Source organism: Emydura macquarii, unplaced genomic scaffold, assembly GCF_026122565.2.
Source record: "Emydura macquarii macquarii isolate MOO-44397 ecotype Brisbane River unplaced genomic scaffold, CSIRO-AGI_Emac_v2 contig_2292, whole genome shotgun sequence".
In the NCBI taxonomy this organism is placed as follows: domain Eukaryota; kingdom Metazoa; phylum Chordata; order Testudines; family Chelidae; genus Emydura; species Emydura macquarii.
Window position 1 is genome coordinate 3,147,988 of NW_027132429.1, and position 24,304 is coordinate 3,172,291.

Below are 24,304 nucleotides of genomic sequence, written 5' to 3' on the forward strand. Positions count from 1 at the left end.
ATGCACTTCCAATTCAGGATCAAAGATCCATTTTCATAACGCAGTGGCCCTTGAGGGCTACAGATTGGACATCGCCGGCCTGCTACCACATTGGACAGCTGCGGTCACCTGACCTCTGCTTTTCTAGGAAGCTGCTATGTGAGGAAATCTTCCTTTAGTATTTGTAACATACCTCGTCTTGCCCTTGTATCTTGCCACTGTGTTTCCACATACACACCTCTTCCCTGACCCATTCACTGGACAATTGGTGAGGAATCTTGTCATCTGACCAGTTTGTTGGCTTGGTTCGAAGTAAATAAAAGGGTTGAGAGGAGAACTGTGTGTTTAGAAAAAGTGCAATGTTTTTGTAAAGGAAAGAGGATAATTTTGCCTGACTCAGCAAAAGTCACTCTAAAGAAGGAGGCCTTGTATTTACTGTTCTAAAATGATGCTGTTAACCTGTAAGAGTTGATTTCCCCACCCTTTATTTATTGTTGTCTGCTATGTAAATGTCGGTGAAATAATCTCCACAGTGAGCCACGCTGCCTGTCGCATTGAGCCATCCTTCGCCATGGTCTGTGTGTAGACCTTCAAAGCAAAAATGGACTTCAGCAACGTGCCTTGCATCTTGCAGTTGTGCCGGAGCTGTGACTCCCTCTCTCTCACCTCGGAAGCATGGGTGATTTAACAAGCTGCAGCTTCCTTGCTTCTGTCCAAAGCTGCTGTGTGTACATAGACTTTTTTCTATTGGACAGCTAGAGATGTTTATCTCATGTGAACATCACTGGTCTCTGTGCTAATCTAGCAATGCTAGTATAAAAAAAACTGTAGCTGGTACCATACCTGAAATTTTCTTCAAATAAATTACTCTGTAAAGTACTGAGTCTCTTTAAAAATGCTGCTGCTCTGCATGCACAGGCTTGTAAGATAGATCAGCTTCCATAACAGATGGTTGAAGAAGGGCAGGCTCTTGGTGGAGTGATTTAATACTTGTATTATGTTGGCACTTAGAGGCCCTAACTATGGATCCAGCCCCATTGTGCTAGGTGCTGTACATGAACATAATGAAGGGACTGTCTTTAGTGGGGGATTTTATTTGTACAAATCTAGGGCTGCTGGTTTGCTGCATTCGCTGTGTCCTGTATTGTACCTTTGGGGCTGAGAGACTTGTGTTTTGCAAGGGTCTTTAACCCCACAAAATCTGTCCAGTGCTGGAAGAAATGGGATTGAGAGGAAATTCATAAATTCCAAAGCTGCACTGCCCGTAGACCTTCCCCCAAATAATTCTTAGAGCAGATCTCTTAAAATAACTTCAATCTTGATTTTAAAATGGTCACTGATGGATGATCCACCATGACGCCTGGTAAAGTGTTCCAATGGTTAATTACTCTCACTGTAAAATTTTTAAACTTTAATTCCAATCTGAATTTGTCTAGCTTTAACTTCCAGACATTGGATTGTTATACCTTTCTCTGGAAGAATGAAGAGCCCATTCTTAAATATTTGTTCCCCATGTAGATACTTACAGACTGTAATCAAGTCACCTCTTAACCTTCTCTTTGTTAAGATGAATAGGTTTGACTTAAGGAGCTAAACCTATCACTATAAGGCATGTTTTCTAACCCTCTAATTATTCTCACGGCTCTTCTCTGAACCCACTCAAATTTATCAACATCCTTCTTGAATTGTGGGCACCAGAACTGGACACAGTGTTCCAGCAGCAGTTGTACCAGTGCCAAATACAAAGGTAAAATAGTTTCTGTACTCCTACTCCACATTCCCATTTATGCAGCCAAGAGTGCATGAGCTCTTTTGGCCAGAGAGTGACACTGGGAGCTGACTTTCTTCACCATGCTTCCCAAATCTCATTGAGTCTATTGCTTCTCAGGATAGTCCCCCATCCTGTAAGTAGGGCCTACATTTTTTGTTTGTTCCTAGCTGTATACATTTACATTTAGCTTTCTTAGTACATGTTGTTCGCTTAACCATTTTCCCAAGCAATCTACATTGCTTTGAACCAGTGACCCAGTCCTCTTCGTTATTTACCACTCCCCCCAATTTTTCTGTCAGCTGCAAACTTTATCAGTGGTTTTATGTTTTCTTCCAGGTCATTGATAAAAATGTTAGCATAGGGCCAAGCACCGATCCCTGTGTGACCTCACTGGAAACATCTGCTTGCTGATGATTCCCATTTAGTTACATTGTACGACCTATCAGCTAACCAGCTTTTAATGCACTTAATGTGAGACATGTTCATTTTATATTGTTCTAGTTTCTTAATCAAAATGTTGTGTGGTACCAAGTCTAGAGCAATCTAAGTATATTACATCAATACTGTTACCTTTATCAACCAACCTTGTCATCTCATCAAGAAAAAGATATCAAGGTAATCTGGCAGGATCTGTTTTCCACAAACCTACGTTGAGTGATGTTAAGTCTACTGCCCTCCTTTTAGTTCTATATTAATTGAGTCCTATAGCAGCTGCTCCATTATCTTGCTTGGAATTGACAGTGGGCTGCTAGGCATGTAATTACCCAGCTCACCCCATTCACCCTTTTTGGAAGTGGTGCAACGCTTGTTTTCTTCCAGTGTTTTGGAACTTCTCCAGTGCGCCAAGACTTATTGGAAATCAACATTAATGGTCCAGTGAACTCAGCCACCACCATGGGTGACAGAGCTGCCCGGAGCTCTAAGCCACGGGCCCCACGGTGCGGTGGGTGGCTCCCAGACTCAGAGCTCCCAGCCCTGGCACCCAGCTCCCTGCCTCTGCAGGCAGTGGGGGGCGGGGGGACCCTGCCCTGCCCTGCCGCTCTCCTCACCCCCACTTTCCCCCTCAGCCCCCCGTGCCAGGGTTGTTTCTAGGGGCGGTCAGGGAAGGGCACAGCCGTGATGGCGGTGTAGGGCCCTGCCTTTACTCAAAATAACTATGACCTAAACTGACCGGGGCAGGGCCCATCCGCCAAGCGCCGCTCCCTGCGTGCCGCGCACACCGATCCTCCCGTGCAGCGGGGCGGGGCCGGGGCCGGGGCTCGGTGCTGCTCGGCCGCGGCCTGCCTGGCCCGTGTTCTTACCTGGCCGTGCGCCGGCCTGGCGGGCAGCCTCGCTCGGCCTCCCCTCTGCCGCGGCCAATGGGCGGCCGGCGCCTCTGCCGGGGGCGGGGAAGAGGCGGTGTTTGTACCGCCGGCCGGGCGCGGCTCGGTCACGGGGCGGGGGGCGAGCCGCCTGCAGCGGACACAGCCTGGCCGAGGGGCGGGGCTCCGCCGGGAGAAGGGGGCAGCTGCCCCCGCCCCGCCCCCCTCCCCCCCGAGCAGTGGGGCTCAGTTCTTCTGCTCGGGGGTTGAGGGGACTGCGTGAGGGGGGGTCACGGACGGGTCACTGGGGCGGGGCCGGCCAGGCCAGGCAGCGCCTCAAGGCTGACCCTCGTAGTATCCTGGCCAATCAATCAGCGCGATGCTAGTGTTGGTGGGCTCTTATCGACCAATGGGATGTGTGGATGCTGGTGGGAGGGGGCAATGGGCTAACGGGATAGTCTCCCTCCGGCCAGTGGGCGTGAGGGATGCTGGTGGATGGGCGGGGTTACAATGGCCCAATAGCGAGGCGGTAGATTGGTGCCGCTCTTTCCCCGGTCCGCCTCCTCTCTATGGTCTCAGGAGGCGGATGGTTCCCAAGATGGCGGCGGCGTCTGTATCAGGCGCCGCGTCGGTTCCCAGCCCGGAGCCCCCCGGGCCGGAGCCGGAGTCTGAGGCTGGCCTAGGCCGAGCCCCCGAGGAGGAGCTGCCCTCGCTGGACCCGGCCGAGGTGCGGAGCCGCCTGGAGCGGAGCTCGCGCCAGTTCCGCAACCGCCGCAAGGTCCTGATCCGGGGGCTGCCCGGGGACGTGACCAACCAGGTACGGGGGGGCCGCGGGGGAGACGGGGCTGCCCGGCGGGGTGACCAACCAGCTACGGGGGCCGGGAGGGGCGCGACCCACCGCGGGCGGGGCCGGGGAGCGCGAACGTCGCCAGCGCGGCCCCTGGAGGAGGCTGTGGGGCCGGGCCGGGCCGCGGGCCTGGTGTTCGGCTGGGCTGGGCCGTGACCGTGACCAAGCGGGGGAGGGGTGACGCGACTGCCCGTTAGTTGGGGTGGGGAGAGCAGGCTAGGCTGGGGTTGGTGGTTCCCAGGGATGTGGGGGCTGGGCTGCAGGTAGGGCCAGCCAGGTGCCAGGCACGGGGCTCACTGAACATTAGGCGGGGGCGAGGCTGCTTGTGGCTGTGATCGTGCGGCTGTGGGAGGGAGATGTTGGATTCAAGGAGGGGGCTGGGGTCTAACAGCCAGAAATGGGTGACGCTTTATCTTATCCAGAACTGGCCCAACAGCTCCTCAGCTGTAACGGCGGGTCAGGGACTTTCTGAAGTTGTCGGGAGTTTGAAGGCTGTGACAAGTGTCTCCTTTCCCCAGTGCCCAGCTCTGATCCCTGACTCCTAACCAGGGTCATCTGCATGTTCAGGTGGCTGTTACCTACTTCCTTGTTGGTTTAATCTGTGCAACTTCAGTTGCTGTCTCATGCAGCGATTAGAATCTTGCCTTTAAACAACTCCTGGATGACACAACATTAGAAGGGGCTGTTTATGCTGTTTGCTGATCCTGCCCTGGTTGGCTTGTCTCTCATCTTTGGTTCTTGGCTGAGACGTGAGTTTGACCTCTTGGCTCCCTCCACACCCACAAAAGTTGGACTTTGCGGCTTCAAAACACTTTATAAACACGCTAACCCTCTCGACCCCCAGCTCCACTCCAGGAGGTAGTAAGTGCTGTTCCCCTGTTTTACAGGTGGGGTGCAGACAGGTGAAGTGACTTGCCCAGTGCTTGTGGGGAAGTTAGCCAGCATTCAAACTCTGGGTCATTAAAGGTATCATAGTGGCTAAAGGGTTACAATTGTTGCTAAAGTTAAATAGTCCACAGGGACTCTGTTTGGGACTCAGTAGCAATGGGTTTTTATACTGTGTCTCCAAGTCTGTTTGCTTCTGATCTGGTGGTAGGCTGCCTTTCTGCAGTCCACTCATGTCTCCCGAGTTATACTCGCCTTTTCTTTCTCACTTTATAGACAAGAAATTAGATCTATAGTGCAGGCTATGCCTGTGTGGCATAGAATATTTCTTTGTAGACAAGTGTGTTTCTCGTAACTTAGTTGCTGCTTAGTTTCGATTTATTCAGCTGTGACTGATTCCCAAGGACTGTGAAGGAGGTGCAGTTCTCACCTAATCAGATTGCCCTTTCCCAATCCTGTTGAGGGGATAGGGAATCTGACTTTGCTTCTCAGAGGCTTGTGCAAACAGTTGGATTTCATGGGGTCATGACCTGCCTAGCTGCTTCAAGTGAATCGTCAAATACCAAGAGAAACTTGGTTAAAAGCGCCTCGTTTCATGGCAAAACTGGAGATGTTGCATTACTTCGATGCAAAACAGTGAACTGTTCCACAGTCATAGGTCTTCCATGGAAATTGGTCTGAATTTCAAGTTGGTGCAAAACCCCCAGAACTCAGCGAATGCTCCAAAATCTCACACAACTTTAGCCTTTCGTTCTCTGTAGCCTGTCTCCTGCATAAGAAGCAACCCAGGGCCCTCTGCCATAAAAGCACCTCGCTTGCTTGTCCTCTTTTCAGCACGGCTAACGTTCCTATTCCCAGGATGAGGTGACCTGGCTGTTAGGAAGGACAATGGGACTGTGCAGGAAATCCTTGTGAACACAGTTCTATTGTCATTCCACAGAATCAGCTCATCAGGTAATGGTTTGATCCCATGACCTGCTCTCATTGTTCCGCTGGATCACTTGACTTCCTAATGCTGTCCATTGCCTTCAAAGTGGTGTGGCCTGGCTTTCCAGAAGCACTTGTAAAAGGTATCACAAAAGACTGAGCAAGCAGCAGTCCCTCCTGCAGATCGGTAGGCTTGCATTGGAAGGGCAGCATCCATTGCTGTTTCTGGAATGTCTCTGGCAGCTTAGGTCTCTTTTGCGAAAGGTAGCACTGCAAACAGGCTCACACTCACCCACTTCTGCATGTGGGTTTCATTTGAGGGAGCCCCACTCCTGACAGGGACAGGGAGCCAGTGTCAGGATTTCTGGGTTCTGTTTCTAGCTCTACCATGGACTTGCCATGTCACCTAGGGCCACTTACGTCATCTCTTTATTGTACAGCTGGAGAAAGGGAAGCATAAAGAGAACCACCTGCTGGCGGGGACTGAGCGGCTCAAGGTTTATAAGTCACTTGCGATGCTTAGATGAGAGCTGCTAGAGAAGGGCAAAGTCTTGCCTAAAGTGTGCCTGTGGCAGCTGTAATAACTCACTGGTTTGAAGATGCTTATCTGAAAGGAGAAGTGTGCGTAACTTCAGGACAGTGCTCCAGCAAAACACCCAACATTCTTGTTGGGAAATAGGCTGCCTGGTGCTTGTGTTGATGAGATTGTGCCCCTCAGAGAGTACAAATGCTGCATCATAGGCATGGGATGTTCCTCCGGGGCGCAGACAACAGCCACAGTGAGTGCTCGGTGCACGTCGGCTGCAGGGCTTTGCGGGTGTATGTTCAGGCCTACCAGCTCCGCTGCTGCTTTCTTTTCCAGTACTTAGGGGCCTGAGAAACAAACTTGCTCATCGGGAGGTCTTGGAATGTGTCGTCTGAGGCTGTCTTTTGCCTAGAAGTCAGTTTTAGAAGCTGCAGTTAGTGTGTGTATTTAACAAGCTGCTGCTCGCATGCCAGTTTGTTCTCTTAAACGGATTGGCATCAGTAGCAGGATTTCCCACAGTTTGTGCATCATCTTTTCATTTGATGGGTTGGATCGGTTTTTGTGCCTCCCAGTGACTCGGATCCACTCGCTGTACAGATGACATGTCAACTAATGCCAACCGCTCCTTCCACAACAAAACCCAGCTCCCAGGGCTGCTCCCCAACCAGCCCTGGCTTTCACAGGACTTAAGTAGCAGCAGCAAGGACTTGCCTTGGCCTCAGTCTTCCCATGAAACCAGAGGGAGCTGTTTGAAACCGGTTCTGTGGAAAGCTGGCTGGCTTGGAGCCATTTGAGACATGCTCCATTGGGCCTTGTTTACTCAGGGCTGTAACCCATCCCTGCCCAAGTGTTTCAGAGGCAGGAAATGCCAAGTCTTTTAGCTCTGTTGAAATGTGGGAATGATCCTGTTATGTAGGGGTTTTAATCTTTGTTTTTGTGATCAGCCCTGCCACTGAGATGGACTCTGTTCTCCCTGGCTCTGCTGTGTGTGTGGGGCAGGGGGGTGGACCCCACTGCTTTTTCCCACTAGCTAATTATGGTCCTTGGGCAATCCTGACTGGCTCCAAATACTCTGTTCCTTCGTTTTCTGTTGGAGCACCACTTGCAAGCCAGATTTCAACCCGTTCTGAATTGAGCAATGAGGTTTACCTGGTTAGTGATACACGTCCTGACAGTACTACATGCCTAATACCTTATCTCTCTGTCTCATGGCAGATTGTCTGCTCCCAGACGGGACCTGGGGAATGGAGGGAAAGTGATGCTTTGCTTTTGGGCTGTTTAAATGCAAGAAGTAACATGCCTTCTCTCCACGGAAGCTGATTTCTCTTTGACTTTGTTTATGCAGGAGGTTCATGATCTGCTGAGCGACTATGAACTTAAATACTGTTTTGTGGACAAATACAAAGGGACTGGTGAGTAAAGCTTCTCTTGTAGAGAGCTAGTCTCTTACGAAGGGGATGTTTTGTTTGAATGTTGAATCTTCTCAGACTGAGACTAATCTAACAAACGTATGCCAGTAATCAGCTCTGGCTCAGCTCCTGGGTGAGTGAATGTGTCCTTTTCCCAACCCCAGGACCTTAGGGCAGCTTCTCTGTTGCTTGGTGTTCTGGAGGGGGACGTGGTAAAATGTGGGTTTGCTTTGTCTGAGGGCTAATCTACCTCCGTGTAAACACAGCTTGCCAGGCTTGTTCTCTGGCAGTGCTGTGAACACTCTGTCTTTGTGTAGGGTCTTTCTTCAGTTGCACACATTGGGTCTATTAGTGAGATGGCTGGTGGTTGAAAGCCCCAGGCCTCATGGGTTGCGTTGCTTTATGGAACCCACAGGAATGCTTCCTCTATGTAGTGCTGAACTAGGGGCGTCTCAATCCAGTGAGCTCCTGACTCGCCTTGAAGAGTCTGCAAGGCAGGGCTTTTCAGCTACTCTGTCTCTCTGGCACTCTCACAGCCTGTATAGCTAAAGGTTCTCATGGATGGAAAAAGCTTGTGGAGTTGCATGAGGTGGCTGTTATGCTGGGCCATTCACCCCTCCATCTGAGTGTCCGGGTGGAGGTTGGAACAAATAGTTTGAGCCCCTCACTGCCATTCCGTATTGGGCATCGCTAGCAATCACTGGAGAGATGGTCCCAGTCTCCACCCTCTTGGGCCGTTAGCCACGAGAGTTAGGAGCATGGAATGCTAGCGTCTGGGACCGTGTGACCCCCTGCATGAGCCTCTACCTTCCTGCTGGGAAAAGTCTTAGAATTCTCTGATGTAATTATCTTCTGTTAATGTTGTTTACAATGTTCCAGTGCTTTGACCAAGACTTCTGTCTTGTCCTAAAAGCTGATAGAAAGCAGAGTGCATGATCCATCTTCTGAGCAAAATGTCTGCTGTGCCAGTACACTCTGTGAGCCAGCTGTCTGTCTGGGCCTTAATTGACTGCCTCATGGGGAAGTGAGCCCTTCTCAATAACCTAGATGCTCTAACAGTGTGCAGTCTATCCCTCTCCTCTCAGTGGTTTAGTGACTTTAGATGTCTGGGTACAAGACAACGTTGTGTGGTTCTGGAGCTGGTGTGTGAATGGCATGGAAGGTGTGATGCACTAGCTGGGTGCTTGCTGCCGGCTTGCAGGGTTTCTTGCCATAACTCTCCGATTTGGGTGACTCCTTGCTTGCAGCATTCGTCACCTTGCTGAATGGGGAGCAGGCTGAGTCGGCCATCAACAAATTCCACCTGAGCAAGCTCCGGGACAAGGAGATCTCTGTGCAGCTGCAGCCCACAGATGCCCTTCTGTGCATCGCCAACCTCCCCCAGCTGTACACACAGCAGCAGTTTGAGGAGCTGGTTCGGCCCTTTGGAAACCTGGAGCGCTGCTTCTTGGTGTACAGTGAGAAGACAGGCCACTCCAAAGGCTATGGCTTTGTCGAGTACATGAAAAAGGATTCAGCTGCCAGAGCAAAATCTGACCTGCTGGGCAAGCAGCTGGGGACCCGGACTCTGTACGTTCACTGGACCGATGCCAGCCAGCTGACTCTAGACCTCATTCATTCCAAGTGCTTGTGTGTGGACAAATTACCCCACAACTACAATGAGCTGGAGGAGCTGAGGCAGGTCTTCTCGACTTTTTGTGCCCCCACCTTCTGCCAGGTGAGTGAGCTCCACACCGGGGGTTTCCTGTGTGTACATGATGCCGTATCCATACAGTGTTGTGGAGACCTGGCACCGTACAGCAGGCAGGGCAGGATGAGGCCTAGAAAAGCCTTGCCAGAGCGGTTATTCTAGCAAAGCCTCTTGGGAGAGACCCAGTGTAGGCTGGCGAGAGAGCGTTTGCCAGTCTCACTTACACCGCTTCTCCCAGTGAAAGAAGCGATACTGGCAACAGCCCTTTTTCTGGTATGACTGCGTGTGCGCCAGGGCTTTTGCTAGAATAAAAATGTCCAAAAATCCCTCCCAGTGGACATTAGTGTACCAGCAAAAGATCTCCAGTGCAGACCTGGCGTTAGATGGAAGACACGGTCTGTACCCCAGCACCTTAGCGCTGCCTTTGCAAGGCTTCCTCCAGGTTGCTGGGACCAGCCTCAGTGGGCTAGGTTGCATCTTGAACTGGGGTGGCCACTATCTGGGTAAACTAGCCAAGATTAATGAAGGCTCCCTCCTACCTAGGTCTTTCAGTGATAGAAAGATTCAGGCATTTGCCTTTCACTAGGAAGACGACACGTGTCAATGTGTCTGGGTAGGTCCTGAAAGTGCCCCGTAGGGTGTCCCACTAGAAAATGCCTTGTGGCTCCCTGAGACCAGTGTAGAAATGACTTGTCCTTGTGCCATCAGTCTCGTGTCTGCTTCCACATGTTGTTGGGAAAGTGCCATTCTGCTCCGCCTCCAGCTCTCTTCCCTTCCCTGTCATGGAAGGAATGATCTGAGACTCCCTGAGTTAAGGAACCGAAAAGATTGTGAAGCGAAGAACTTTGCAGTTTAAACTGCAGAGCCTGGCTCTGTGAGGCAGGAATGGGATTTAAAAGCTGGGATTTTCAAAGCAGCTTAAGGCAGTTAGGTACTCGAGTCCCTTTGAAAATCCCACCCTGAACCCCTGAGGTGCCTGGGTTACATGGTGTCTCCTGCTGCCTGCAGAAGGGGGTGACATGCTGGCAGGCTCCCGTTCGCAACCCAGGGCTCTGAGCTCCATTCGAGCCCGTCGTAAGCTCTGTGTCCAGGCCTGAGCTCCGGCCACGGTCAGTTTCCAACTGGAGTCGTGTGAATGTGGATTGGAAAAATTCACAGCCTGAAGGATCTGAAAGCCCAGTCCGCCTAGACCAGCACATAGCACCTCTCTGCCTCTGTGGCTTTATGTGCTAGCAGCCAGTGTCCTCTCTCCCTATTGTGCTAAGCCTCCTTTTCATGGCTTTGTTTTGTGTAGCTGGCGTATGGTCAGGACAGCCAGCTGAAAGGCTTTGCAGTCCTGGAGTATGAGTCAGCAGAGATGGCAGAAATGGTCCAGCAGGCCACGGATGGCCTGCCACTTGCTGGGAACCACGTCCGCGTCTCCTTCTGTGCCCCAGGGCCTCCTGGCCGCAGCATGCTGGCTGCACTGATAGCAGCACAGGCGACGGTAAGGTTCACAATGCAGCCCTGCTTAGGCAAACCTCATTGTCCTGCAGTCTGTTCACATCTCCGTCCAGAGCCCCTGAGGCGGCTCCTTGCACCTTTCCAAGACCAGCTCTCTAGCCTAGAACAGGCTGTTCCGGTTCAGATCCCTGGCACAGGGCCCTGTTCCAACAACTCTGATTGCTCACAGAGCTTCCTTCTGTAGCCTGCAGCTACTGTTTGTGGGCATCTAGTGTTGGTTACAAGGGTTAGCTTGTGTGTGAAGCCCATGTAGATACTGCTAGCGTTCAGCTGGGCTGAAGGGAACAGGACATGAATCAACTTACTGCTCACGTGGGAGTTGCTGTTTACAGCAGCAAAATCTAATGTGGCAGTTTTGTCGCTACAGAAACCAACAGGCTGTTCAGCATGAAGAGGCTTGATACTCACATTCCACCCATGTAGGGGACGGGACGGGACGTCTGCTCCATCTCTCTGCACTTAATCCATGAACTATAAAATGGCCTGAGCGCTGCAATTTCAGTTCCTCTCTAGCAAGCAGAATGTCCCACTTTCCCTCTGGTCCAGCGTCCTGCAACTTCCGTGTTACAAATACTCCATGTCCTGTGCCATTTCAGATACTAAGAGACACGTGCCTCTTGGCAGAGAGGGGAGGTTGGGTAGTGACAGCTGTGACTGCCATGGTTGCTGCTCCATACAGGAGGGTTCCTGTCTGCACTAGGAATTAGTGGCTGGGGTTTAACTATCCTCACCAGAACACGGGGGAAGTACTGCTGAGTGGGATGCTTGAGCTCCCAGGTGATCAATCGCTGGTGGCTCTGGGATGTGAGGCTGGTGTCCGTGCTGGAGTTGTACAGAAAATGGGCGCTGGTCTTCTTGAGAGCTGGATCCAGGGTCAGGTTCATAAAGACAGTGGGCTAGTAACTGGGTCGCTGGGGCAACAGAGTATCTGATTTTGGGATGTGCCGTCTCTGTTCAGAGCATAGTGGCATTCGGTCCCAGATCCCAGTCACCACCAGATATCCGTTTCATTGTGGAGTGCGACTGTAATTCAGATTCCTTCGCCTCGGCTGACGTTTTCAGGACTTTAAAGCTCCTTCAAATCACTTTTCAGAACAAATTTCTGGTCCCCTGGAGCCAGGCTGACAAAGGTATTGGGCCGCCTGCAGATGCCGATAGGGCCTGTGGGGTTTACCAGGCAAGGAACCTGATTTCCAGTTGAAAATCAATGGGATCAGGTGCATAACTCACTTGGGCGTATTTGTAAATCCCACTAGGCACGTATCTGCATCTTCAGGTGCCTAAACCCCTTTGTCAGTCTGGCATTGTGTTTACAGCCCTGCTTGGGGTCTCTAAGCACTGCCATAATGAAATAATGAGAGAGATTCAGACTCTGACGTGGAAAACTTTTTTTAAGGCACTTAACCGTGGGAAAGGGCTTCTTCCAGAGCCAAACTTCCTTCAGATTCTTAACAGCCTGGGGAACCCTGCTTCGATCCAGCTTCTACTCAACCCCCTGCTTCACGGAGCTGCTGGTGGAAAACAGGGTAAGAATGAGTAACTGGCTTTCTTAGGAGGTGCAACGGGCCTGATGTAGCTGTTGTAGTTAGTTGGAGCTCTGCAGGTCCTGTGCCTGTCAGTTACTATGAGGGACGCCCAAAGCTCCCCAGGCAGTTAGATATGAGTCAGACTAACCGTGGGAGCAGGTTGTTTTGTACCAATGGTCACAGTCGCTCTATAGCTGTATAACTACGCTGCTCCTTTGTAAGGAAATGACCGACCGTGGTTGGGAGCAGAGCGCTGGATTGAGGCCCAGCCTCTTCAACTGGTCAATAGCAAGTCCAGGCTTGTGATCTGCTCCAGAGAGGCTGGTCAGCATCCAGCCACACCGCACCACGTCCTCATATGGAGCTGCAGGAGCCCAGCCGCGCCCAGACCTGTTCAGGTTTTATCGGTGTCTCAGTTAGCCCCAGTGTGGGTCCACTCCGATTATCAGCTCTGCTGCTGAAGCAGCAGACAGATGACTTCCTGTTTGTATTTGCACAGTGCTTTACAAACAACCAGCCAAGGGCCTGGCTGTGCGGAGGCGGCAGAGTCACACGCAGAGCAAGGCAGAGGTCTGAGTGCAGACAGGCACAGGAGCTGAGTGAGGGGGCAGAGTCTGGTAATAAGATACTGTCCCCCAGTGTGGACAGTGGCTAGTTGCCTGCAGCCAGACCCCCTCCATGCAAGGCTCTGCTCGGCCAGTGCAAGCTGTGCTCTCAGAATGGTCTCTTCCTCTTTCTTTCCAGGAATCCTTGGTGCCCCCCCATCCATGCCGCTCATGACCAACCCAGCCCTCTCCGCAGCCCTTCTTCAGCTAGCTCTGCAGAACCAAACCCAAGCACAGCAGGTACTCAGGCAGGACACTCACGGAACTGCGGGGAAGCTACTCTGCGTCGGACTTAATAACTTCCTTTGCTTGCGTCTATGTATTTGTAAAGCTCCAGTCACTAGCACAATTGAGCACCTGGAAGACACTAGCAAGTCTGTCTTTACAGCCCCTCTAGGAGGGGGGAAGTATTGTAGACTGGGCGCTAAGGCGCCAATTGGCTTGTTTAAGAATGCACCTGCAGCCTGCTGCAGTCAGGAGTAGCGCCGAGCAGTGCTTTAACCACAAGGTTATCCTTCCTCTTCCAGCTACATCCAGCTGCAGGTAGAAACTGGGGAGAAACCTGCCCCCCTTCCCCACCATTTTAAAGATGCCTTCTGTGGGGAACCAAGCTGAGTACCAGGCATGCTTTCAGAAATGGCCACTCATGTCCGTGTGCTGTGGTTCTCGTGTGCCCAGCTATTCCCAGGGCCTGACTCCGCTGTCTCTGGTTGGGGACAAGCACTCAGTGACCTCCTCTTCAAATGCTGGACTTAACTGAACCGAAGTCTTTGCCGTCTCAGTCAGTGGAGCTGTGTATTGCACCTGCTGCACTTCTTACTGTCCCTGTTTGTCTTGCTCTCTCTTAACCCTGATGTAACCGGCTTTGCCTCTGAACGGCGTTCTCCACCTCCCCAGAGTGGCTGGTATAAATCTGAGCAGTTGGAGGCTGGTTAAATGTTGACTCTAGATGTTCGCTAACGTCTGCTCCTTTCACCTCCCGGGTCTATTCAGTGATCTGTCTTTCTGCTCTTTCTTGCTTTGCTTTCTGCCCCAGAAGGCATTGCTTGGGAACTCCCTGTTACTGCAGAACCAAGTCTGGACACAGCTGCTGCAGAACAAGGAAAACCAAGCCATATTCCATGTGAGTGGTAGGGGGCGTCCTGTGTGTGTGTGTGTGTGTGTGTGTGTGTGGTGTGAAACCGCAGTGCCAGGTGCATCCTTGGTCCTTGTCTGGTGTCATTTAGGGCTCGATTGTGACATGCAGAGCAAGGAACAGTGTGTCTGCTGCACCACCCTAGGAGGCAGATGCTCCCGTGTCACAATTTCTCCTATCTTCTTGTTCCTGGGAGATGGTTACTGCTGGTCCATGGGTTTCTGCAGGAGCAGGAGCCAGGCCTAGAACAGCAGGACATTGCTTCAGCTCTCCCCATGATTTAGGGGGTAGTGAGGTCTCCAGCCATTCCCCTCCCTCCCACATGTTTTGGGGAAAGAATAAGCAGGGCTGTGGCCCTCTTCACTCTATGCACCTGGATTCAAGTACCCCGTGTAGGGCTGTAAGGAGGTTCTGGAGTGGGCATGTAACGGGTCACAACCCAGCCCCATATAATCTGAGCATCTCCATTGGGCTTGATAGAACCCTCCAGAGTGTTCTAGATACCTCCCTACCTTGAGCTAAGGCTTAGCAAATGGCGTGTGCTGGTCCCTACGCTGGGCTTCTGCCAGTGGCAGAGGGTGTGGGGACCAGGCCCACGCTGCATTCAGCTTAAGCACAGTGAGTTCCGGGATGTGGAATAAGTGGCACAGGTGTGTCCTGTGGCTGGCGCGTTTGGGCCGTGCAGCGCCAGTTCTGTTGGACTAAGTTAACATCTCCCTTTGTTAGTAACTCGGCTCCAGCGCAGGACTCACCCCTCATTCTAGCAGTGAAGTGAGTGGTCTGCACTTGCGTGGGAATAGCTGGTTTTCTATTTTCCGTGGTTTGTCTGTGTAAAGATCCACGCAATTGCTGCAGCCCCAGTCTCCCTGTCAGCCCCTCCAGGGCGAGCTTTGGAATGCAGATAGCGCTCTGGAAAGAGCAGCAGCGGCTGTGGTGTATTCCTCTCTGTGCTTTTGCCACATTGCACTGAGCTGAAACTAACAAGCTGTGTTGTGAATCCTCCATGTGCATGTGCCGCGTTTAGACCACTCGAGTGCGAGCTGAGCTTTCAAACCCAGTTTCCTCGGTCCCTGAGCATGCAAAGATTGCCAGATCTTCGGTCTTCTCTTCCTTTCCTGGGGGAAGCTCCCAAGCTCACCATCTGAAAATGTTCAAAGCTCTGCCCTAATGTGTCTGAACCCACCTTCTCTACACCCCTGTATCTGGGAGGGGTGCGCTTGTACCGCAATAGCAGGACTTCCTTAGCATGAGGGCACCCAGGTGCAATCAGCATTGGGGCGTGACCCAGCCTCCCCCCCCTGCTGCTCTTCAGAAATGTCCCTCTCCCCTGGGGAGGGCGACGGGCTGATTCACCCTGCCCACCTGACTGGTGATGTCGTGGACGCAGATTGTTTCCGTGCACATGAAGGGGCCTTTCTAGATGCACGGTCAGTGGGCGGCAAGCTGGGGTGTAGCTCCGCAGTGCACAGACCATACACGTGGACTCTGCCACGGTGCGCTTGGATCGACTGTTTTGGGACTGGTGCATGTCAGAGGGCTCTAGGAACTCGTGCGCAGTGCCAGGTTGGCATCCTGCAGATTATGCGCCCGCTTGCTGTGCATTAACTGCTCGTCCAGACGTGCGAAGAGCTGAGCGCACTGTAGGCACCCATTGGCTTGGCTTCGCTTCTTGCAATGCTCTCACCGCTTGGCTGCGCCACTGGCCTTTGATACTAACGGCCTTTCCTGCTGTGTCTTCCGCCTGGGCCTGAACCTGCCTCTTGTTTGCAGAAGCCTGGGATCTTGGGGGACTGTCCTCTCAGCTCGCTACAGCACAGTGCCTTGGGGTTGGCGACCCCGCCGGCTCAGCCTGGAAACTCGCTGCTGGGAGAACTCTCCTCAGGTAACGCTGTGGGTTTGTGGCGCGAGACAATTGATCAGGAGTCGTGATTCCTGCAGCACGTGCTGTGCGCTGGGCAGAGCTACAGCGACTCACGCGAGGACAGCTTCTGTTCTCTGCACAGTGCCCCATCCCAGACACGGAGGTTTGCAGTTCCACCACAGGTGGCAGAACAGGTGTCTGCCTGCCCCCTGGGCGCTGCTGGTTCACCAGGCCACCTGTCCCATGGAGAAATAGTTGCTGTGCGTGTCACTGCAGATTGCTCAGCTGGCACTGGCTTCAGGGACATGGGAGAAGTTGGGGTCTAAATCCCAGGCATGTTGGCGGCTCTGCCTGTGTGGCAGTGATAAGGGAAGCTGGTCCCAGCTAATCCTGGCGGAGGGCAGAGCCCTTTAGGAAAGCATGGTGTGTGAAGATTTATCGGGTGTTTGTATTCACACCCTCTGGAGTAGGAGCCATCCGTATGAGCCTGCGGAGGAGACTTATCCACGCCCAGCAGCAGGTGTGTGGGCATGGACAGAGCTGTTCTCCAGCTCAGAGGCAGGCCCATGTGGGCGAAGGGGAGGGTGAGAGCTCCGGCACGTGGCTGGGTGGCTGTCTGTAAAGCGGTGCCATCTCCTCTCCGCAGGTGGGTCTCTGCCTGCTGACATGACACAGGGGCATGTGAAGTCACCAATCTTGCCTTCCGCGAGCGTTCCCCTGGCATCCTTCTTGGGACCAGTGGGAGCAGATAGAGAGAACTCGGCGATGGGGACACAGGTGCCCCAGCTGGCCTCATCTCCTGGGACCCCACCAACCCTGCCAGGCCTCAGTACCTCCATCCTGGGATCTGCAGCCAGCGGACTTCAGAAACCGAAGCAGATGGAGAACGGGCCTCCTTTATCTGGGGTAAGCAGAGCAGCAGTGTCTAGAGCCTGCTGGCTTGGCCCCACCGAGCACAAGCACATCTCCCTCATCTGGTCAGTGCGTCCTTAAGTGTGCAGCACTTCCAGCCTCTTCTGCCCTGGCAAAGCAACCGGCTTGTGCTTCTTCCCATCCTCCTGACTCACCTCTGGGCAGCCTGCCTTGGGGCACGCAGTCAGGCAGGCGTAATCCCTGGGACTCCTTCTCTCCTAGGTCTCGCTGCTGGGAGAGCCACCCAAAGACTTCAAGATTCCTCTCAACCCTTATTTAAACCTGCACAGTCTTCTTCCTGCAAATAGCCTTGGAGGTGAGCCGGGGTGGGAGCTGCCCCTTAAATTGCCGGTAGGGACAGCGTGGATGTCAGCATAGCCCTTCAGCTAAGCGTGCCCTGAAAACAGGCTGGAGCTGGGCAGGGGTCTGTGTGTGCTGGGACCAGACGGTGTCTAGCACAGGAAGAGCCCTGGCTGCAAACCTGGGGGAGGGAGGCTAGACTCCTACTGCAGCTCAGCCCCTTCTTTGCACAAGAGGAGGGGGGATTGTCAGCAGGAGCCTCCAGTGCAGTTACCAGGCCAGCCTGGCACCTACCGCTTGCGTCTTCAGGCAGAGGCCAGCTTCCCGAGACTCCCTTTGAATGGGGCGGGGGGGAGCCAGGCTTTGCTTACTGGCTGGTTTGCGTGTCCTATCTGCTGACCTGGGGTCAGGGATCCCCTCTTCAGACGTGAAGTCACTGGCCTAGGGCACCGGGGCGGGCGGCGTCAGAGCCGGGACTCTCCGTGCTGCACTGCCTCAGGGGTATGTTGGAGATCCAGCCGTGTCCCCGCCACAGCGGGGACTCTTGAGCTTCGGGATTAAACTCAGCGGATGGCAGGATGGAGGGACAAACGACTTTGGTTTTGCCTTGTGTAGCTCACTAAAGCGAAGCCAGGCTCTGTGCCCAGGGCACTGCAAGCGCCCCACAGGCCTAGCTCCCTTCTCCGAAGCTGGGGTGACGGTACTCTCCAGGACTGTCCCTGGGCAGGCATGGGGCATCCTGGGGAAGGGAATCCCTAGGGCTGAGAGTTTCCAAGGAGAGCTGCCCCTCCCTGGGGGCGAAGGGCTGGGCAGAACGGTGCTGTTGGGTAATGAGACAGCCAGTGCAGCCCAGCCCTGCCCTTGGCTAGCTGCCCTGGTGTTAATGAGTAATGCTCTATCTGCAGGTGGTGCCAATAAAGCGTTTAATCTGAAGACGGGAGTGCTTGGGAACGTTTCCAATCCCAGAATTCCACAGCCTGACCCGTCACTGCCCTCCCCCGGGCTGGCAGGGGACAACTATGCTTTTGACTATCAGCCGGTAAGTACCTTGGACAGGAAAGAGCCACCAGCCCAGGCTTCCACAGGGACAAGCTGAGTCCTCTGGGTATTAAAGCAGCAGAGCAGGGAACAGAACCCAGGTGCCCTGCCTCCTGTTTGTCTGCTTTAGACAATAACCCCTCCCTGCCTGTCAACGCGGTCGGGTGGGCCGTGCGTTACATCGCTCATGGAAGTGGCTGTGTAAGAGCCGTGCGCTCTCTTTCCTTTCTCTTGGAAGGACTTGGGATCCCGAATGTATCCCCAGTCGAGGGACCACGCTGGGCCCATCCTGGGCGGATTTGTACACAGCAGGCACAAGGTAATCACTGCTGGTGTTCAGCGGCTCTAACCGGCTTGGAAGGGGCTGAGCCGTGGAGCTGTTCTGACTGTGACCGGCTGGATTCCCTGTGTCTAGGTTACCGGGCACTGGCCTGCACTGGCAGCTCTCGCATACTCGGCTCTGTGTGCAGGGTTCACCCAGGTCCCATCTGCTCTTTCAGTCTCTGCCTTCCCACTTCTCCCGCTCTTCACCCTTCTGGCTTGCTGCTCATTTCCTCTCTGGGGGTGTGGCCTGGTCCAAAGGGGCTCCATGGATTGGCTGGTTGTGGGGTATGGGAGGAGCATTCCATCCTAAGCTCCTCCCACCAGTCACTGGCAATGTGTGCTTTGGGGCATGAGTCCTGCAGCTCTGCATAGCTTTGTTTCTCCTCCCAGCACCTTTACACGGCTGATCTTTATCCCCTCTGCCTCAAAGGCACCAGGCAGTTGCCTGTCCCACGAGTCCATGGCTGCTCATAGCTCCAGTGGCTGAGAGGGATCAGTAACAAGGGCCTTCTTTGTGGATCTCCTCAGTGGGTGCAAGCTGCTAAATGGAGAAACAATTCCTAGGGCTGGCCGGGAAAGCTGAGACACACGTCTGCTCCCTGCTTAGAGAATAACTTCTCGCCGTGTCCCACTAGGGTGTTAACGGGGCGGCGGCAGGTCGCGTTGGCCAGTGCTTCCAGCAAATGTGCTGAAAAGTCCAGGGTGGATGGGACAGGCTGGAATGTAACTGACAGTCTAGTTACAGCCGGCCAGGGGGAAGGGGTGTTCACTTCACCAGCTTAGGGGTTCCAGTACCCCCTGCCTTAGACTTCCAGTATGTTAGACCAGCACCTAGCCTCATGCCTGCATGTGCTGACCTAGATGAGGCCTTTGCGGACCATGTTCTAGCTTTTCCATGAATCCTGTGGGCCTGTTTCAAGGAGGATCTTCAGGATCCCTCCCAGTAGCCCCCATTCCCTGGGCAAGAGGGGGTTTCATGGCCTTTGTACCAAAGAGAATTTGCTCTCAGTGGGCACGTACCACTGCAGTAAAGAACCCCGAGGGGCCGAGTCCAACTCAGTTGACTCAGGCTGCGGGGCTGAAAATTGCAGTGAGCTGCGGCTGGAGCCCAGGCTCTGAGACCCTCCCCCATCACGGGGTTTCCGGGCCCAGCCCAAATGCCTGCACTGCAGTTTTCAGTCCCACAGCCCAAGTCAGCTGACCTGGGCCTGCCGTGGGTCTCTGATTGCAATGTGGACACATACCCGTTGATCGGTTTCCATGCTCCAGAGCGCGGAGGCTCTGCCTCCAGGGGGCTGACCCGAGCCTCAGTCCAGCTTGTGACGTGGAGCCACTTGTCTTCCAGATGTCGTCCTCTCCCGGATTTGAGCGGAGCAGCTTGAGGCCCCCCCTGCCGCCCTTCTACTCAGGGTCCCCAACCTCCTACTTCACCAGTGGCCTTCAAGCCGGGCTTAAACAAAGCCACCTGAGCAAAGTGAGGCATCACTTCAGTGGGGGGGCGGGTGGCTGTGCTTCTGGTTTCCAGGGGAGCAAAGCAACGGGCAGCAGCTCGCTCGGGCTTCCACTGAGTCAGAGTGGCTCAAAGATCCACACAGGCAGGTTTGGTGATTCCTGGTGGGGAACGTGAGCTGAGATCCCAGCTGTGGTGGCTTCTCGCACAACCTGGGTTTTACAATGGACGTGTGCTGGTGTCTTAGTTTAAAATAGAAAAGGCCAGGCCTTAGCTTCCCCTAACCCTGTGAGGAAATGGGGCGAGCCAGCCAGAGGCTGAGACATGCTTGCTTGGGGACGGCAGAGCTAGAGCACTAAGTGCATTTAGGTAAGGTCCCAGGTTGGGGGTCACTGGGGTGACGTTTCAGCCAGTGATGATTAGAAATGGCCAGGTATTTGAAGCCCAGCCCTTCCGGAGAGACTCACTGGTCCAGCTCCCAAAGGTGGAGAATGGGCTCATTCCTTCGATTCATGGCACTGAATGCAGCAATCTAGCCCTAGAGTCTCATGCCAGGAGAAGCAGCTGCAGCCTTGTTCCCTTCCGGGGGGAGATGGGAAGAGCTGTGTGAGGTAGGAACTGGTGTTTGATGGGGCCCTTCCGTGAATGGCAGGCGGCTGTGTTGAGACCCAGCGGAACTGCAGGGCCTTGCAGGCCACGCACGCTGCTGTTACACGGCATCAGCGGCGACTCCTCTCTCTTCCAGGCAGTTGGGATGCCACCTCTGGGCATCGGGGACGGTATCCTGGGCTTAGGACCAAACAGCCACTCCCATGGCTCCCACTCAAAGGTGAGTAGCTCTGAGCACAAGGCAGAGCTTTGGTGCCGACCTGCTGCCAGCCCTTTGGGTGCTCTGCCAGTCCCTGATGCTCTCCTCCCCCGTCTTTTCCAGACTCCAATCGGTGGCCAGAAACGGGCCTTCTCCCACCTGCTGCCATCCCCTGAGCCCAGCCCGGAGGGCGGCTACGTGGGACAGCATTCTCAGGGCCTGGGGGGGCACTATGCAGACTCCTACCTGAAGCGGAAGAGGATATTTTAACCCCCTCCCTGCTGAAGCACTATCATTCCCCTCTGCGTGTAAATCTTGTACAAACTTTTTTTAATGTTAGTCTTGATTTTGAGGTTTTTAAGTGTTTGTGAAAGACTTTGAGCAGGGTGGAACACGGGGCGGGAAGCACCACGGGCTTCCTGTCAGAGGATGGGCTCTTCCAATTACCACCCGTTCCAGAACCAGCCCCTCTCTGCATCGCGAGCAGCATAAGTGCTGGAGCAGAGGCAAGTGCTTGGAAAACATGCCTTTGCGGGTGAGAACACAGCTGACCCTGGGTCCCTGTCTCTGCTGCTCTCAGTACCTCCCTGCATTTCGGGGCCCATGGGGAGGAGTCTGCTGGAGTCATGCTGTATTCTGATTGCAGGAACTGGGAATCATGTTTCCTACCTACAAATAGTCCTGAGTAAGGACAGCAAATCCTAAGGAGATGCATGTTCCCTGCCTTAAACCACTGCTTCAGAGAGGAATGTAACTGGATGCCAGCAGGTGCCCTCTTGTCCCTGTAACATTAACTGGAGGTGCAGAGGTGATGAGCTGGGGGAATAGCGATTTGGACGCACATAGAGTTCTGGTTATGCTGTGGGACACAGAGGGATCTGCCTGGATCCGGTCTCATCCTGCTCAAAGCCTTCAGAGCTGCGTCTGGGATGCAGTGTTACCGGGAGGCTCACACTGAGCTTGGGGGCTTGACTCCTGCCTGTTTTTTTAAACACTTCAGATGCTGACATTTTACACTTTTTTTGGTTTTGAGGAGATTTGTAAGTTGCCTTTTTAATTCATGCTTTGGTTTTTATTTCCTTTTTTAACTAGCTAGGAGCAGGAATCTTGGTCCATTGTAAAGTCGCTGAGCCTGGTCATTCCTTGTTTTTTTTTTTTGTTTTGTTTTTTTTTTTCCTCCTTCCTGGGCATGAACTTTTGTTCTAGAAGTTTCTTTTGAGGGGCAAGGAGGGGTCAGATATTTCCCTTGATTTCTATTTTACTGAGTCTTGCGACGGGAGCCAGCAAACAGACCTGCTTCCCCGGCAGCCAGGCAAGTTCTGGACACTGCTTCCCAGGAAGCATATCTGCCTCTCCTCCGCTGTGGACCAAGCGTGGGCTTGGATTATGGTGTATATATAGAGATGTTCAGTACGAGGCCACACTTGGGTTTTGTGTGGAACTAGACATCCAGCTGTTCGCACCCTCTCTCCAGCTGCATTTTTAATCCAGCCTGACATGCAGCTGAGCTGATGGAAGCCAGCTGCTTTGGGTGTCAAGCCCTTAGCTCCGTGTGCTGCTGAGAACAGAATGCTTTACATGTAGCTAGTGAGCTGCTAACCTGCCAAGATTGTCAAGCAGGCTGCAGATTTGCAAAGCAAGCCAGTGTCCAGTGATTGGGAATGGTGCTGTGCTGGCCTTCAGCGAGGGGTGGATGATAAGCTGCTTTCCCTAGGGAGGATTTGCAGGTCTGTTTGTATAGAGACGCTCCTCCTTCTCTTGATTTGGAGTTTATAAAGTTGCTACCATGTTTCTACTGTAGATGCTGTCTGGCTTGCTGTATTTGTGGGACTTCCAAGCCCTCGAGAGCTGGACGTTGCCTTCCCAAAGTAAAGCTATATTTCTATCATGCCTGGGCCCCTTTTTATACTTGCCGTAAAAAAGTGTTGTTCTCTGAATGCTTCTGCAATGAGCCACTTTCCACTTTGAGCTGCAGGAGCCGTTGACCAAGCCCACTAAAAGAGGGTGGGCTGTGAGCCAGGCAGGCTGGATTGAATCGTGTCTCTCTTGGCCCTGGGCAAAGCACAGTGACACCAGCATCTCATCACACAGGCACCGTGTGTCCAGCCAGCTAAGAGTTAGACCTGTAAACTTTGTGTCCATATAGGCTTCACTGATCTACCAGTCCTGCTGATTCACAAACCCCATCACTCCAATGCTGCACCCTACAACCTCAGAGCAGCACAGGCCCACTGCCACCCCCTTTGCTACACTGATAGCGATCCCCTCTTAATACTACAGGCCGCCTTGTGTAAAGCCATAGATCATGTCCACCGGGGTGTGTTGGTTTTCTGTCAAACCCAGTTCCCTTCCGCCCCTCAGCTTGTGATTTCTTTTTTCCCCCCCATTTCATTGGCTGGGCATTTTTTCTCCTTTTTACTTCATCCTTGCCTTGAGTCTCTTTCCCCACCTCTGCCCCCTTGCTTGTTGCTGGGAGAGGTGTGAACATGGCATAGGACATGGGTAGCAGGTCGTGGGCTCCGGCCTGAATCACGGTTCAGCTGGGACCACGGCTCCATGTGAGTGTTTTGTTTGCTGAAGTGACTTTTTTTAAGTAAAGAGAGAAATGGTAACGACCTCCCTGAGCCTGAGTTCATCCTTAGTAATGTTCAGTGGTGGGGGGGTCTAGGCCCCACCAAGAACTGGCCCCCGTGGGCTGAAAGCTACTGCATAGAAAGTGTGAGCTTGCACTCTACATAGATAACCCGGGGGGAGGCAAGGATAAACCAACACACATTGCAACCACATGGCTGGGGCAGACCCCAGAGTGGTTGTGGGGGTGCATTTCATTAGAAAGGGAGCGGCTGCCTGAAAAGACAAGGTGGGGGTGGCAGACAGCAGTGGAAACTAAAGAGGGGAGCTTGCCCCCTGGAAGTGGGGGGGGGGTGTCTCAGTGGATTCATGCAGCTGCCCCTGCCCTGTGCGTTCTTTGGGGAAACCAGAGCCAGGATGTGAGGGAAGTCTGGCCCTCCTGCCTGCCGCCTGCAGTTGGCATGGACAGACCCCCTGGAACAGCTGGGGGGGAAGTAGCAGCACAAGCCTTCTCCCACTAACTGCTACATGCCAATGGGGCCTGCTGATGCTTGTGCCTGCGGCCAGCTCGTGGAGACAGCTGCTGGAGCCTCCCCGCGGCTGCTGGAGCCTCCCCGCGGCTGGTTACCTGGCTGCCTCCTGCCCAGGTGCAGCTGTGCGGGTCTCCAGGTGGCTCCACCCAGCTGGCCCAGGGCAGCCCCCTCATGGACCTAAACCATGGGGCCAGCTTCCCAGGGCGGGACAGCAACGAGGTCAGCCCCGTGAACCTGTGCGAACTGCAGCACGGGGGGGGCAGGGCCCGCTAGTGGTTAGAGCCCTGCCCCCCATCTCCCCATGCCCAGCCCTGCTCCCCCTCTGTGGGCCCAGTTCCCAGCTGTGAACAGGCGGGGTGAGGCTGAGCTCTCCGGTGCTGATCTCCGCGGGCCTCACATGGGA

The 24,304-nt window shown here is 53.6% G+C and overlaps 1 protein-coding gene across 2 annotated transcripts; it reads left to right on the forward strand.

Annotated features, from left to right (window-relative positions):
• Window positions 1-3,576: 3,576 nt before the first annotated feature.
• Window positions 3,577-22,685, forward strand: RAVER1 (ribonucleoprotein, PTB binding 1). Of its 2 annotated transcripts, XM_067560618.1 has the most exons (14): window positions 3,578-3,868; window positions 7,582-7,648; window positions 8,893-9,362; window positions 10,630-10,821; window positions 12,235-12,364; window positions 13,109-13,209; window positions 15,875-15,986; window positions 16,612-16,871; window positions 17,100-17,193; window positions 18,083-18,216; window positions 18,454-18,534; window positions 19,885-20,013; window positions 20,735-20,818; window positions 20,921-22,685. In XM_067560618.1, the coding sequence occupies exons 1-14, from the start codon at window positions 3,638-3,640 to the stop codon at window positions 21,065-21,067; spliced, it is 2,232 nt and encodes a 743-aa protein (XP_067416719.1). In that variant the 5' UTR covers window positions 3,578-3,637; the 3' UTR covers window positions 21,068-22,685. The 2 variants fall into 2 exon arrangements, with proteins under 2 accessions (XP_067416720.1, XP_067416719.1); XM_067560619.1 differs by lacking the exon at window positions 18,454-18,534 and having other exon boundaries at window positions 3,577-3,868.
• Window positions 22,686-24,304: the final 1,619 nt, after the last annotated feature.